General features: G+C 36.5%; 1 protein-coding gene across 10 annotated transcripts in view; it reads left to right on the top strand.

Moving 5' to 3' along the window:
* Window positions 1–16034, top strand: part of KYAT3 (kynurenine aminotransferase 3) — a 78443-nt gene that overhangs the window by 48035 nt on the left and 14374 nt on the right. For 6 of the 10 annotated variants that reach the window (XM_060411545.1, XM_060411547.1, XM_042240212.1 and 3 more), the window contains 4 exons: window positions 2468–2557; window positions 5093–5279; window positions 10301–10377; window positions 10781–10867. In XM_060411545.1, coding sequence (XP_060267528.1) covers window positions 2468–2557; window positions 5093–5279; window positions 10301–10377; window positions 10781–10867 — 441 coding nt within the window. Of the gene's footprint in view, window positions 1–2467; window positions 2558–5092; window positions 5280–10300; window positions 10378–10780; window positions 14431–16034 lie in introns of those variants that run through there. The other 4 variants (XR_009599703.1, XR_009599704.1, XR_006057922.1 and 1 more) reach the window with 2 other exon arrangements.

Below are 16034 nucleotides of genomic sequence, written 5' to 3'. Positions count from 1 at the left end.
TTGCTTCCTGACCTGCATACAGGTTTCACAAGAGGCAGGTCAGTTTTCACAAGAGACAGGAATCCCAGTTGAGCTATTTCAAATCCTGAAAGATGATGCTGTGAAAGTGCTGCACTCAGTATGTCAGCAAATTTGGAAAACTCAGCAATAGCCACAGAACTGGTAAAGGTCAGTTTTCATTCTAATCCCAAAGAAAGGCAATGCCAAAGAATGCTCAAAGTGAAGTCGCTCAGTCGTGTCCGACTCTTTGCAACCCTGTGGACTGTAGCCCACCAGGCTCCTCTGTCCATGAAGCAGATCAGTTTTCGCAAGAGGCAGGAATCCCAGTTGATCTATTTCAAATCCTGAAAGATGTTCTGTGAAAGTGCTGCACTCAATATGTCAGCAAATTTGGAAAACTTAGCAGTGGCCACAGGACTGGTAAGGGTCAGTTTTCATTCTAATCCCAAAGAAAGGCAGTGCCAAAGAATGCTCAAACTACCGTACAATTGCACTCATCTCACACGCTAGTAAAGTAATGCTCAAAATTCTCCAAGCCAGACTACAGCAATACGTGAACCCTGAATTTCCAGATGTTCAAGGTGATTTTAGAAAAGGTAGAGGAACCAGAGATCAAATTGCCAACATCCACTGGATCATTGAAAAAGCAAGAGAGTTCCAGAAAACATCTATTTCTGCTTTATTGACTATGCCAAAGCCTTTGACTGTGTGGATGACAATAAACTGTGGAAAATTCTGAAAGAGATGGGAATACCAGACCACCTGACCTGCCTCTTGAGAAACCTGTATGCAGGTCAGGAAGCAACAATTAGAACTGGACATGGAACAACAGACTGGTTCCAAATAGGAAAAGGAGTACGTCAAGGCTGTATATTGTCATCCTGCTTATTTAACTTCTATGCAGAGTACTTCATGAGAAACGCTGGGCTGGATGAAGCACAAGCTGGAATCAAGCTTTCCGGAAGAAATATCAATAACCTCAGATATACAGATAAGACCACCCCTAAGGCAGAAAGTGAAGAACTAAAGAGTTTCTTGAAAGTGAAAAAGGAGAGTGAAAAAGTTGGCTTAAAGATCAACATTCAGAAAACAAAGATCATGGCATCTGGTCCCATCACTTCATGAGAAATAGATCGGGAAACAGTGGAAACAGTGACAGACTTTATTTTTCTGGGCTCCAAAATCACTGCAGATTGTGATTGCAGCTATGAAATTAAAAGATGCTTACTCCTTGGAAGGAAATTTATGACCAACCTAGACAGCATATTAAAAAGCGGAGACATCACTTTACCAACAAAGGTCCATCTAGTCAAGGCTATGGTTTTTCCAGTAGACATGTATGGATGTGAGAGTTGAACTATAAAGAAAGCTGAGCACTAAAGAATTGATGCTTTTGAACTGTGTTGTTGGAGAAGACTCTTGAGAGTCCCTTGGACTGCAAGGAGATCCAACCAGTCCATCCTAAAGCAGATCAGTGCTGGATGTTCATTGGAAGGACTGATGCTGAAGCTGAAACTCCAATACTTTGGCCACCTGATGCAAAGAGCTGACTCATTCGAAAAGACCCTGGTGCTGGGAAGGATTGAGGGCAGGAGGAAAAGTGAACGACAGAGGATGAGATGGTTGGATGGCATCACCAACTCAATGGACATGAGGTTGAGTAAACTCCGGGTGTTGGTAATGGACAGGGAGGCCTGGTGTGCTGTGGTTCATGGGGTCGCAAAGAGTAGGACATGACTGAGCGACTGAACTGAACTGAACTGAGTATTTTGACGCTTACTATGTGCCGGATTCTAGAGATTTACACATACTAATTCCTTTCATTCTCATAACCACGTTATGAGATGGGCATAATTTATTATTCCCATTTTACAGACAATAAAACTAAAGTACAGAGACTCTAAGTAACTTGCCTAAGGTTTCATTGATAATAAATTCGAATTCCAGCCAGGGCAGGAAATCTAGGTTTAGAATCCATGCACTTAACCACTGTACTATGTAATACAATTGCAATTGATCCAATTGAAACTTGATTATCTTCCAGTTTCACTTCTCCTGAACTTGGCTAAGAAGTAGGGAGTATCAAAAATGAGCCTGGAGAACGATATTGTAGAAGAGTCCCTTAAGCCCCTCATTGAAAGTTACTTTTGTCTATATCTGATTCAAACAAGCTTTGTTATCAGATATTAGACTTTCAGAATATCAAAAATAGAAAATTCAAAGAGAAGGGTAGATAATAGTGATTGCAAGCACTGTTTGCCTTCTGAAGGCAGAATTTAGTGACTTCAGTTGGAAACTATTCCACAAAAAGATCAAGGTTGAAATATTTCTAACTACTAAGACTACACAGCTTTCATAGTGTGAACATTTTAGAAATGCATATATTTAATAATTGCATTAAGCTTAGCTACTCTATCAGATCTGGTACGTACAATTAGATTCATTTTTAAATATTTTCCTTTTGCAGCTTGGCTGGTCCATTGGTCCTAAACATTTGATAAAACATTTACAGACAGTTCAGCAAAACACCGTTTATACTTGTGCAACCCCCTTACAGGTAGGTGTTACAGTAATTTAGGGCTGCTGCATGGGCTTTGGGCAGAGGTGTTATTTTTATGTTGTGTACTTCAGTAGGCTCAGTTCCTTCATGTCCTTCCAGTATAATTTGGAAATTTAGAAGCAAACACATATTCATTGCTATCAAGAATGGCTTTGGTTTTAACACATAAAATTTTAACTTTAATCACTCATACATTGCTAGTGGGGACTGCAAAATGCTGCAAACTCTCTGGAGGATATGACAGCCCCAAGCAAAATTTCAGATATGTGTGCTCTGTGAAGAAGCAGTGTATCCTTTGAGCACTTACCTTATAGTTGTTCTCTGCAGATTTAGGAAGCTCTATATGTACGTGGTCATTCATTGCAGAAGATGGGGAATAGTTCATCTACAGATAATGGATTAAATAAACTATGGTCTATCTAAACATTTTTATGTTACATGACTGTGTTAGTTTCCTAGTTCTCTGTACCAAATTACCACCCTGATGGCTCAGATGGTAAAGAATCTACCCGTAGTCTGGGAGACCTGGGTTCGATCCCTGGGTTGGGAAAATTCCCTGGAGTAGGAAATGGCAGCCCACTCAGTATTCTTGACTGGAGAATTCCATGCACAGAGGCTATAGTCCATTGGGTCACAAAGAGTTGGACATGATTGAGCAACTAACACTTGCATACACTTAGTGGCTGAAAACAACACAAGTATTTTATCTTACATTCTGGAAGTCAGAAGTCCCTAAGGGTCTTTCAGGGCTAAAAGCAAGTGTCGACCCTGCTACATTTCCCCTGGAGGCTCCAAGGCAGAATCTGCTCCTTGTCTTTTCCAGCTTCTGGGGGTACTCGCATTCCTGTGGTCACTTTACTGCCACCTCTGCCTCTATCAACACAGAGCCCTCGTAACACTGACTCTGTTGCCACTTTCTTTCTCTTAGAAGAATCCTTATGATTACATTAGGCCCACAGATCCAAGATAATCTCTCCATCTCCAAGGTCTTTAACTTAAATCACATTTGCAATGTTAATTTTACCATGCAATATAACATACTTACAGGTTCCAGGCATTAAGATGTGGACTTCTTTAGGGGCCATTACTCTATCACGATGGCTGTTTAAAAGTGGAAAGAAAGGAAAGGGGAAGGAAAAACAAAAAAGAATGAGAAAACTCTATATTTACTGATATGGAAAGATATCCAGGATATATTGTAAAAATAAAAGCAAGATACAGAGCAGTATATATCATTATTTATGTTATATTCTGTATAAGAAAGGGAGAAAACTATTTGTTTATACTTTCTTAAAGAATCTAGGAAGAACCATATGAAACTAGTTAAAGTGCCTATCTGAGGGGTAAAGGGAACAGATGAAACTAGTATAGATAGGGTCTGGGATGGGTTTTAAGACTTTTTAATGTATATTTTTTATATTGTTTCTAGTTTTTTAATATCTATAAAACACGGATCTATGTACTATCATTCTGTGAATAATCAGAATACTGAAAACTATTTGTTGGGAAGCAGTTAAAAAGCCAAAACTGGAACATATGTTGGCTACAATAAACTTTTTTGTTTCCTATCAAAAATACCTACTGAATAAGAAAAAAACTAATAAATTTTTTTTTCAAATGACTATAGAGTGATATCGTGATAAAAGCTAGTTGGACATTGATTTTATTGTATTCAACTCTTTTCATTCTCAAAATAAATCTATTCACTTATTAAACAAATACTGAGTGTCAGAGATAAAGCAGTCAAGAATTCCTGCCCTTTTGGAGCTTATAGCCTGTTGGGGGAGCACAGATAATAAACAAGTAAATGTTTTAACAGCATAATATGTCAGATGTTGATAAAAGCAGTGGAGGAAAAATGTGAATGATTAGTACAGGGATTCATATACTTATGAAGAGTGACACAGTAGATCGATCAGCTTTCATTTATACTATCTTGTCCTGAAAGGTAATGGGGAAGCACTGGCTAGTTTATCATTTCTCTGATTGTCTTTCAGGCTTAGATCTAGCAAATCACTCTAAAGCTAACCTTAGTAGAAAACACCGTTGTCTTTTTCATTTCCAAGTAAGGCATCTTTATATATCTGTATAATACATCTTTATATAACCTCCCTGTCCACAGGTTCTGCATCCGTTGATTCAACTAAAGATTGTGGATTCAGGGTTGGTTGAATTCACAGATGCAGAGCCCATGGATGCATTTCATATAAAAGACTTGAACATCCTTGGATTTTGGTATTTGTAGGGGCCCTGGAACCAGTCACCTGTGTGAATACTAAGGGAGAACTGTACCTCTATTTCAATTTGAATGTTTGTGGTTCATCCTCAGTTCTTCACATTAGATTTAATCATTTCCATGTAGCTTATTCTTCCATTAATCTGTAGAATCTCACATAGGTTCAACTGTAATTCCCTGAATGACTTTCTTGTCAGTAATATTACTCAGACAGTCTTTATTTTTTATACCAATAAACTTGGCAGTACATAACATTGCCATATTTCCTTTCCATATTTTTCGATCTTAATATACAGGAAGCCTTGGCTCAAGCTTTCTGGATTGACATCAAGCGCATGGATGACCCAGAATGTTACTTCAATTCTTTGCCAAAAGAGTTAGAAGTAAAAAGAGATCGGATGGTACATTTACTTGAAAGCGTTGGCCTAAAACCCATAGTTCCTGATGGGGGATACTTCATCATTGCTGACGTGTCTTTGCTAGGTTTGTAAAGGTTTTTATTATTCAAATATACAGAAACCTAGGTGGGGAATTATATCAAATTTATGAAGAAAAGATTGGTACCAAAGCCAATATCAGCCTTTCATTTATGGGAAAATGGATTTCCACAGTGTCAGTGTTCTGCAATCATCTTGATGATTAGGCCATTGACCTTGAATATGACTATTATGGAGTTACTTGTTCTAGGTATTCTAATAAACATAGAATTTGCTGTTACCTTGTTCTGGTATGTAATTTAAAACAGATACATGAAAAAGTGTATGTCCCTTGTGTTCCTTCCAGTAAAATTTTTTAGTTTCCTTTTTACTCAAGAAAAATATTTCTAAAATATTGATGCTATTGGAGAATACTTGTCACTTTAGAGTATACAGAAATGAAGTCAAGGAGGAAAGTAATATTTATTGAGGGTCTACTGCATGCTGATACTTCAAATACTCTTTTTTAAAAAAGCATTGTTATCTCTGTTTTTTAAGACGTGGAGACTTAGAGAATAACTTGCCTGAAGTCATACAGCTAGATTCCAAATAGTTTTGTCTCCAAAAAAACGATGACCTTTATATTACCTGAAGCTACGACATGGAATTCTGACATGCCGTACAAATCTAAAGTTAGAAGCATAATAATATTTTATGTATAACATATTTCTTCCCCAGAACTGTTGTATTAATCACAGTAAATTTAAGAGCATAATTTATTTAGACAGAAATTACAGCAATTGTGCAGTTTTAAATGTTTTATACAGTGAAGTGATATGCCAGTGAGCTTAAAAATTCTTTTATATATACTAAATTTTATGAAGCTAGAAACTTTCAACTTTATAACAAAGCAGTGATTATTATTTACTCATTTGTTGTAAGAAAAGCAGAGTGACCAGGGGTTCTTGGCTCTGCTGTTGCCAGAGCGCTATATTTGTCAGGCTCCTAAGATCTCTTCTTATATAAAAACCCTTATGATGTTCCATATGCTAAGGTTTAGAAATCACTTTTTCTGTATTGGGCTTAAATGTGCAGCTCATTTCATGAAATGATAAAAAGAAATAGCACAGTTTTCATCTATTTAGAAGAAGATTATTTTACTTTTATCTGCTTCCAATAAAACTTTGAGCTAATTCATAGTTAAAGTCTTCTATGCAATAATATGTAAGTAGAAATATTCATATGTTAATGTAACATGGAGTAGGGGAAGCAAATATTTTAGTCACCTGGGTTCATATGTAGTTGACCCTAGAATAATGCAGGGGTTGCAAGATGGCAACTCTGTTCAGCTGCAAATCCATGTATAATTTATAGTTGGCCCTCCATATCTGAGGTCCTTCTGTGTATGTAGTCCCTGCTTATCTAAGGTTCCACAGAAGTGGATACAACCAACCATGGATTGTATGTACCATGGTGTTTGCTATTGAAAAAAAATCTGTATATAAGTGTACTTAAGCAGTTCAAACCTGTATTGTTCAAGGGTCAGCTGTATTGTAATTAGCCTTAACTTGGTTCCAAGCTTCATGGCAACAAAGACAAATAGACAAATGGAATTAGTTCCATGATTCTTATAAAATTAAACTTAACAGCTTTTTAGATAAGAGTAAGTCTTTCCTGGAGCCAAACTTTTCCAGATAGTAAATTCTAAAAGAAATTTATCACATTTTGACATTAAACATCAAAAAGATAGTAATGCAACTTTTGTTTGCATTAAGCTCTTACATAGTTTCCCATTTTATCCTCAGTTGATCCCAGCCTGCATGCAGTGTTGGTTTAGGTCCTAGATCTTGAACTAGAATGGTTGTAATAGGAAAAGAAAGGATTGGGGCTAGGAAACAACTTTTATGATGATGGGGAATAAGATCTGTGTTCTTTATGGTCCTTCACCTGTGTGAGAAAGAATGTTAATGTCTATAAGACCCTTCTACATATGAAGACAAGTTTATTTTTCTCTTCCATCTAATTATTTTGAATATAGAAATTCTTTCATATACTGGAGGTTGGTCCCACCTTTTTCAAAAGACAGAAACAAGAAACAAAACTCTCATTTGATGGTAGCTTAAAGATAAAAATGAACCATAAAATTCATGGACATAGTCATTCTCTTTGTAGCTCATAGCAGTGACTAACTGGTTAATTTTTTTGCGCATTTATGATACAGTAGTTTGCTTTATAAACATCAAAATCTCACCAAAGCCCATAAGATTGGTGCTGTTATATCCCCATTGATAGTTGAGAAAGATGTCATTAAAAGTCAAGGAATTTACTGAAGTTAATCAATTAATAAGTAGCAGAGGTGGACTCTGAATGCAGAGATGCATGTACTAACCGGTAAACTTATATATTTTCTGCTGTACTTAGTATTGGAGAAGGAAATGGCAACCCACTCCAATGTTCTTGCCTGGAGAATCCCAGGGATGGGGGAGCCTGGTGGGCTGCTATCTATGGGGTCGCACAGAGTCGGACACCGCTGAAGTGACTTAGCAACTTAGCAGCATACTTAGCAACTTCCCTGACCAGTGAGCATCATCCTAGAACTAAAAAGGGAAACATTTAATCAGAAGACAAAATTACAAATAGGAAGATAGTAAGATAAGGTGTGAAATTAGGGAGGAAATAGTGGAAATACAACAACAGATTTTTGTTTTCATAGGTTCAAACTCCTACCTCCAGTAAACAAATATTTTCTTTAGTTTGTTTGAACATCTCTAACTGAAGCACTGAAAAGAAATAGATTACAACTTTCTCCTAACTATAAAATATTTAGAATTGTATTTATTCCCTTCCTTTTCTTTCAGTACCATGGCAATAAATTTCTTTTCTAAGTGTTACAAGAATAAATAAGTGGTTACCATACCGAGTGAAACTTATGGTTACCAAGGGGGAAAGCTGGGTGAGGGGGATAAATGGAAGAACTGGACATATACACACTGCTGCTGCTGCTGCTAAGTCATTTCAGTCGTGTCCAACTCTGCAACCCCATAGATGGCAGCCCACTAGGCTCCTCTGTCCCATAAAATAGATAACTAATGAGGACCTACTGAGTAGCACAGGGAACTCTTCTCAGTACACAGTAATGACCTGTGTGGGAAAAGAGTCTAAGGAAGAGTGGATATATGTATGTGTATAACTGATTCACTTTGCTATACTGCAGAAACTAGCACAGCATTGTAAATCAACTATTTGTTGTTGCTGTTCAGTCGCTAGATTGTGTCCAACTCTTTGCTACCCAGTGGGCTACAGCACATCAGGCCTCCCTGTCCCTCACTATCTATGCCTCAATAAATTAAAAAAAAGAATAAATGAATAGTATGCTGCTGCTGCTACCGCTAAGTCGCTTCAGTCGTGTCCGACTCTGTGCGACCCCACAGACGGCAGCGCACTAGGCTCCCCCATCCCTGGGGTTCTCCAGGCAAGAACACGAGTGGGTTGCCATTTCCTTCTCCAGTGCAGGAGAGTGAAAAGTGAAAGTGAAACTGCTCGTCGCGTCCGACTCTTAGACAGTGTTAATTACAGTTTGTCAGTACCCTCCTGTTTTTACTTCTACTGTTGTAATCACTACTCTCCAGGTTAACTTTGAGTATGCTACTCTTATGTAATTGTCACTTGGAGTTTTCACATAATTTGCAATTAGACACTGTTTTAAGTTGTCATTTCTTTAGAGTCAAATCTGAATTAAACACACATACATACATATGACTTAATAATTTAACTTCATCTATAAAATGAGAATTGTTGTATCTCACAGAATTATAGGACAAATGAATGAGAGAATCATGTAACATGATTAACAGATAGTAATAAATGGTATAATATTATTAGCATTATTATACGGAGATTTTACATTTTTAAGTCACAGGAGAAAATTGAAATAAAATCAATAAGGAAAGCCATATTAAGTCATTTAAAAAAATAAAAGTGAACCTTTCTTTAGTGTCAAGGTTTTACACTATTAATTTGAAGAAACCCAGTATTATTTAGTGAATAAAAGAAAGAAGATAACTGCCTTGACTTATTTTGAGCAATAAAGTATGTGTGTGTTAGTTGCTTAGTCGTATCTGACTCTTTGTGACCCCATGGATTGTAGCCCACCAGTCTCCTCTGTCCAGGGGATTCTCCAGGCAAGAATGAATACTGGAGTGAGTTGTCAGTCCTTTCTCCAGAGGATCTTCCCTACCTAGGGATCAAACCTGGATCTCCTGCATTGCAGTCACATTCTTTATGAATTGAGCTACAAGGGTAGCCACAATAAAGGATAAAATAATTGATTACAGTGACCATCAGTGTTTGTTGCTTTGGGACATTCAAAAAGATCTTGAGTACAAGTCAGTACAGTTGAAACAATATGAAATGTAGGTTGCTGAATCCCAATGCCAGAGAAATATCTTGTCCAGACCTTAAAGCAAGATTAGAACAAGAGATAAATATAGGAATGTGTATTTGAAGTTTTTCACCAAATTTTTAAGAAATTAAGCAAAATATTTGGAAGAGGGAAACAATAAATACATCACTTGGGAGAACTATGTAGATATTTTCCCTTCATAAATAGTGAATTATATTAATTTACTCATTCCACAAACATGCTTTTCAGTACTTACAGTCTAGATACTGACCTAGGAGATGGGGATAGTGATAAACTGCAATATCCCTGTGGAGCTCACAATCTAATAATGAATTACTATTTGGAAATAAAATTCTTACAGATGAACACCTTGAAAATTGAGGTTATTTCCTTAATAATGATCATAGAGGCATATATTATTTCTAAATAAAAAGGTAACACTCCTCTTTGTCCTGCCTCTTCCTCCAGTGCTAAAAGCTGTATACACAAACATGATCAACCAGATGTATATGTGAGTAGTGCCTTAGAGCATCATATCTGTAAAGCTTCTCTGAGAATTCCTTACTTTCCACTATACCATGCAGTATGAATCCAGCATGAGGAAATTTTGAATCCTAGTAGACAAATAAAATACACTTTGCCTCAGATATAATACATAGCCCGTCCAATTTTTATTATTGTTTTAGATGTAGACCTCTTCGATATGAAGGACAGCAAGGAACCTTATGACTATAAATTCGTGAAATGGATGATTAAAAATAAGGTAATGTTTACTGGCTTTTGCAATATTGTGCTGTATATTATAGTCAATTTATGAAGGAAGCCTGTTGACATGCTTTGGAAAATATGAGCTGTAGTTTTATTCCCTGATATTCTACTCACAGTTATTTGGAAGATTTTATTTATTTATTTTTATTTTTTGGCCACACTATGCAGTTTACAGGATCTTAGTTCTATGACCAAGGGTTGAACCTAGGCCCTAGGTAGTGAAAGCAGAGAATCCTAACCATTGGTTCACCAGAGAATTCTCTGGAGGATTTTAAAAATACATTTCTTTTGCAAATTATTGTGGAGATTTGGAAGTATCTATTTGCTTTTAATTTTTGTGCTCTAAAAATTAATATTTAAAGTATAAGTAGTTTTCATATTTTTCTTTTTGTTTTCAGAAACTGTCAGCCATCCCAGTTTCAGCATTCTGTAATGCAGAAACCAAATCACAGTTTGAGAAATTTGTGCGATTTTGCTTCATTAAAGTAAGTTCCCTGTTCTACACATTTATAATGTCCTTCCTTCTGGTTTATAAAGCACCGTTATTTTTCTCTTGCTAGGCATGATGTGCTCATATGCAGTTTTTAAGTTTTGGCTTGCTACCATAAAATAATCAAAACAAAACTCAGCACTTTTTGAAGCTGAGTTTATTGGATTACAACATAATTAGACTCCTTACCTGTAACATTAAAATATCCAGACACATTTGAAGACACAAGAAAATACAACCTTTAATGAAAAAGAAAAAAATGTGACTTCTATACAGTCAATAGAAACAGATCTTAAGGTTTAGTCATATGTAGGAATTAGTAGACAAGGACTGTAAAACAGATATTATAAATGTGTTCAGGAAAATATGGTCATAATGGGCAACTAGATTAAAGCAATTAAAAAGAGAACCAAATGGAACTTAAAGAATTTTAAAATGTAATACTTGGTATGAAAAATATACCTTAACATACAGAAGATTGAGGATGTGAGGGGAAAAAAAGTGTCCACCTTAATACAGATCCATAGAAATCATCCAGTCTGAAAAAAAGAGGGAAAAGAGAATGTGGCAGAAAAAATATTTTAAAAAAGGACTAAATTTCCCTATATTTGGTGAATAGCAGTTTAGAGATCTAAAAATTCAGTGAACCACACAGGATACAAATAAATTCACAACTTGACACATCATAATTAAACTGCTGAAAGCTATAGATAATGATAAGATCTTGAAAGCAGCCAGAGAAAAACTACACTTCACATGCATGGGAGCAAAGATACCAATGTTGACTAATTTCTTATCAGAAACAGTAGAGACCAGATTACAATGAAGTGGCACCTTTAAAGTGTTGACATAAAAAATATGTCAGCCAGAATTCTATATTCAGAAAGATGTCCTTTTACACAGAAAACAAAATATACATCCCTGATAAATGAAAGCTAAGAGAATTCAGCACCATCAGATCTGTGCTAAAAAAATAATCTGAATGTATTGTTGCTATTTTTAAGATGTTATCACTACTAAAAACAGTCTTATCAAAATTAAGGCACTCTCTATACCAACACACTCATCTATAAGTCTGGTCAGAATGATGTAAACACTGTTTTCAACTTTTAGAGACACCATATAGACAAACTATGGGAGACTTATTTAGAACAGAATATAAATTTTAACAATCTAACAATGTCAACATTTAATTATCTGAAATGTAAAAGAAAGGATAAGGTCATTAATACTTGCATCTTATAGTAGATTTATAGAGGAATAAATATATATTATTTGAAGTTATAAGCAGAACTAATAGAATAAAAAAGTAACATAAGACTTCGAGTTTTAGAAATGGTCAGAAGGCCTTCTCCCATTCTCTTCTTGGAAATTATTTTTTAAAAAGAACAGCTAGGAAAATGGAAAACAAATTCCAAATCCCCCAGGAAATGAGGAAGAGTTGCCAACTATAGTGAAGGAAATGGTAGAGGGAAGACGTGGAGAAAGGCTCCTGCTTCTACAGCCTAATAGGCAGAGCCAATAGGTAGCCTGCTCATTATCCAGAACAGTAGGAACAGTGAGTGCACTGTGAGTGGAAACTTCTCCAGACCCATTTGGCAGCACGGACAAGGCAGAGTAGAAACATACGGTCACGTCATCTACTACCTATGCGAACAAAGTGCAAAGGGCTATAGATTTACTCTTTCCTCTCATTTTTGCTAAAGCTGTGTTGAGGCAAGGTGGACGCATTAAATTGGAGGGAAACAGTTAAATTAGTTAGAAAGAAATAAAGTTTAAAAGAGTTCCCCTTCACTGAACTCACTCCATCAGTCATGTTTAACTTTACTGTGAGCCAAAGATAATTTCTACTCCCTTCTAGGTCTTTCCTGTCTCCTCTTTTATACAGATCTGCAAATACATGTACAAATCATAGAGCCAGCAAGTAGCTTAGTCATTACCCAGAACAATAGGAACCGTAATTGTGCTGGCTATGGGAGCTCACAAAGAGAATTCAACCAAAAATGAGCAATAAAAAGGAACCAGCTATGAATCTGCAAAGATGCTATTAAGGAGAAGGAGAAAGATATAATGAAAAATAAGTATCAGAGAATATTCAGCAACAACAAAAAACAAAAACCAAAAAAGAACTGTTGCCACAGAGCAAGAAAAAAGTGTTATATTTCAAATTCAAAACATTTAAAACAAGAGTTAACAGCAGAAGTTTTTTAAAATTCAGGGAAGCTAGAGTAAGATAATGTAAGAAGATGAAATGGTAGCTGTCAGAGATCAGATAAGAAATTGAAGGGGAAAAAAAATTGGTAACTGTAGTGACATTGGAAGCAGCATAGAGAACACTAAATTCTTCTGTAAGCACACTGAAGATTGAGAAAAGTGGGTGAAAAGAAGTGAAGGGAACAAAGAATTTCTTTCTATTTTTTGTTTTTTTGGCTATACCATACAGCTTGTAGGATCTTAGTTCCCTGACCAGGAATTGAACTTGGGCCCTCAGCAGTGAAAGCGTGGAGTCCTAAGGACTGGGCTGCCAGGGAATTCCCAGGAACAAAGAGTTTTTAAATGTTAGAAAAAGTATAAATGTGGAAGACAAATGATATACCTAGAGTTCCTGGAGGAGTTGGGGGTAGAGGTGAGGGGGGCAGGGCAAATAGAATTGGGAAAGAATTTTATAGCTTTGAGAATCCTTTCCATTTCAAACAAGGAAGGAAATGGCTTGCCTCAGGAATGTCACAGAATGTCACAGAAAAATGCTGAGATGTACCTTGTGTATTATATTGGTCTTTATAAATGATCCTTTGGTACCTACACAAGGTGATCGAGGCCTCCATGGAGACAGGAGAGGAGGAAGATCAGTATAGACTCACCTCCTTTGCATCAGCATTCACTATTGGAAGACAGTGGAGCAACATCAAGCCCCTAGGGAAAGCTGACACACCTAACCCAACTGCTTGGAAAAGCAAAAAATAAAAGGATGGCAAAACATGCTGAGAAAGTGGAAGCTGAAAGAAACCAGGTCAAATTTTAGGACAAAACAAACCAAAGGCAGCACTTTACGGTGGTTATTAGTAAAATCCTCAGTAGCTGTCAAATATATAAAAGGATACATCTCAATAGTAAGAGAAATGAAAAATAAAACTGCCATGAAATTTTATATTATCTGTTAGATTGGAAATAACCAAAACAACTAGAAAGTTTCTTAAGATACTCTGATGCATTGATTGAGAGTACAAGTGTAATTTGTAAAATCTCTACAGTGGTTAGTTTGAAAATTATCTAAACGTAGATGTACATGTCTTTGGCCCACCAGTTCTGCTTGTATGATTTTTCCCTGTGGATTTACTTGCATATTGAAGATCTGTATTCAAGGATTTTCAGTGAAGCATTGTTTGTGATATCAGAGTTATAATAGACAACCACAATACTCACCAGTGCAGACTGCTTAAATAAATTATGGTACATTCACATACCTAAACAAGTGAAGCAGCTCTGTGGAATGCTAAAGAACAAGTGAAAAGCAAGGAGCAGACTAGTTTGTGAGGAATGATATCATTTACATAAAAAGGAAAAGAAGGAAGGAAAAGAGAGGAAGCTTTTAAATGCCTCAACTGTCTCTCTGGAAGGATACACAATAAAATCCATTGTTGCTTCTGGGGAGGAAAACTGAATGGCTGAGAGAGATGGGTGGGAGGCTGGATTACCTAAAGAAATATATGTTTAAATAGTCTCGGTAAATAAGTTTTGAAACCTGTTTTTCCAAACAATTGTAGAGCAAGTTCCTAACTTAATTGTTGATGCCTCTGTTACCGCCAAATACCTTATTATATATTCTCCATTATACAACATTCTTCTACAGTATAATCATCAACATCATGAACTTAAGAGTGCTATATTATTCTGTCTAATCCTCAGATCTAATTCAGGTTTCACTGATTGTCCCAATAATGTCCTTTTTTATAAGCAAATAAATAAATAAATCCTGGCCACAGTTGTGTCAGTCAGCCAGTCATCAGTCAGTCAGTCCAAGCCAGAATCGTGCATTGCATTAAGTTGTCATGTCTTCTTCAAGCTGGGAAGTTTCCTCAGATTTCCTTGATTTTCATAATGTTGATACTTTTGAAAATTGTTGACCAATTATTTTGAAGAAAGTCCCTTAACATTTGTTTGTCATTTACTCATGGATAGATTCAGGTTGTGCACTTTTGGTAGAAACCAAAGAAGTGATATTTTGTTCATTGTTTTGCATCCTATCAGATAGCGCATGATTTTAGTTTTATCTACAACTGGTGATGTTAAGTTTAATCATTTTATTGAGGTGGTGTCTGCCAGGCTTCTCTACTGTAAAGTTTCACTTCTTCCTTGATGAATAATGAATGTTTTGTGGTGAAGTACTTTGAAACCATGAAAATATTCCATATCACATCAAATAATTTATTCATTTAACTATTCATATATGTAAGGACTCATAGATTCTTGTTTTATTCAGTGGGTTAAAATTTACTATTATTACTTATTTCGATGCTCACATTTTCCAAAATTTGGCCATTAAGAGCCCCGTTAAGCTGGCCTCTGTTTTCTTTGACACGTCTCCCATCATTTTTTGAGCATTTTCTTACTTTCTGGCATTTCAAGATGCAGTAGGTTCACTTTGTCATTGTCCAGCTCAACCTGAAATCCCCTTTTACTGGAGAATGGTATTAAGAAACCAAGCTCTGGGCATGACGAGTGCTCATTGGGGTATTAGTATTCCCAGGCCCTCCCAGAAGACAGAGATAGGGAACATGTAAGTGTATGTCCATACTTTCTATGTCTGTATCTATCCTACTTATTCCTATGTCTGTCTAAATACATTGAAACCACCTCCAAGTTTATTCTGGCTTTCTCCCTGTACATGTGAGTCACAACCTTCCTTGACAGTATTGACAGTAAAAACACTTTGCTCATCATTTATCCGATTCTTTAATCAGTACCTCTGCGTGTGGCCGTCTCTTGTTAGTGCTACTGCCCCTCCACCCACCACCCCGACAGACACCCTGCACCCTACGCAGGCTTTGACATTTTTCCCAGTCTGCCGCCCCTGTTCCCTGTATGGTCACCACCCTCACCTCACCTGAGCTTCAGCACCATGTGCTGACCTGCTTCCATCACCTTCCTGCAGAGATACCCTC

Source organism: Ovis aries, chromosome 1, assembly GCF_016772045.2.
Source record: "Ovis aries strain OAR_USU_Benz2616 breed Rambouillet chromosome 1, ARS-UI_Ramb_v3.0, whole genome shotgun sequence".
NCBI lineage: Eukaryota > Metazoa > Chordata > Mammalia > Artiodactyla > Bovidae > Ovis > Ovis aries.
Note: the sequence above shows the minus strand (reverse complement) of the source record. Positions and strands in the feature narration are given on the sequence as shown.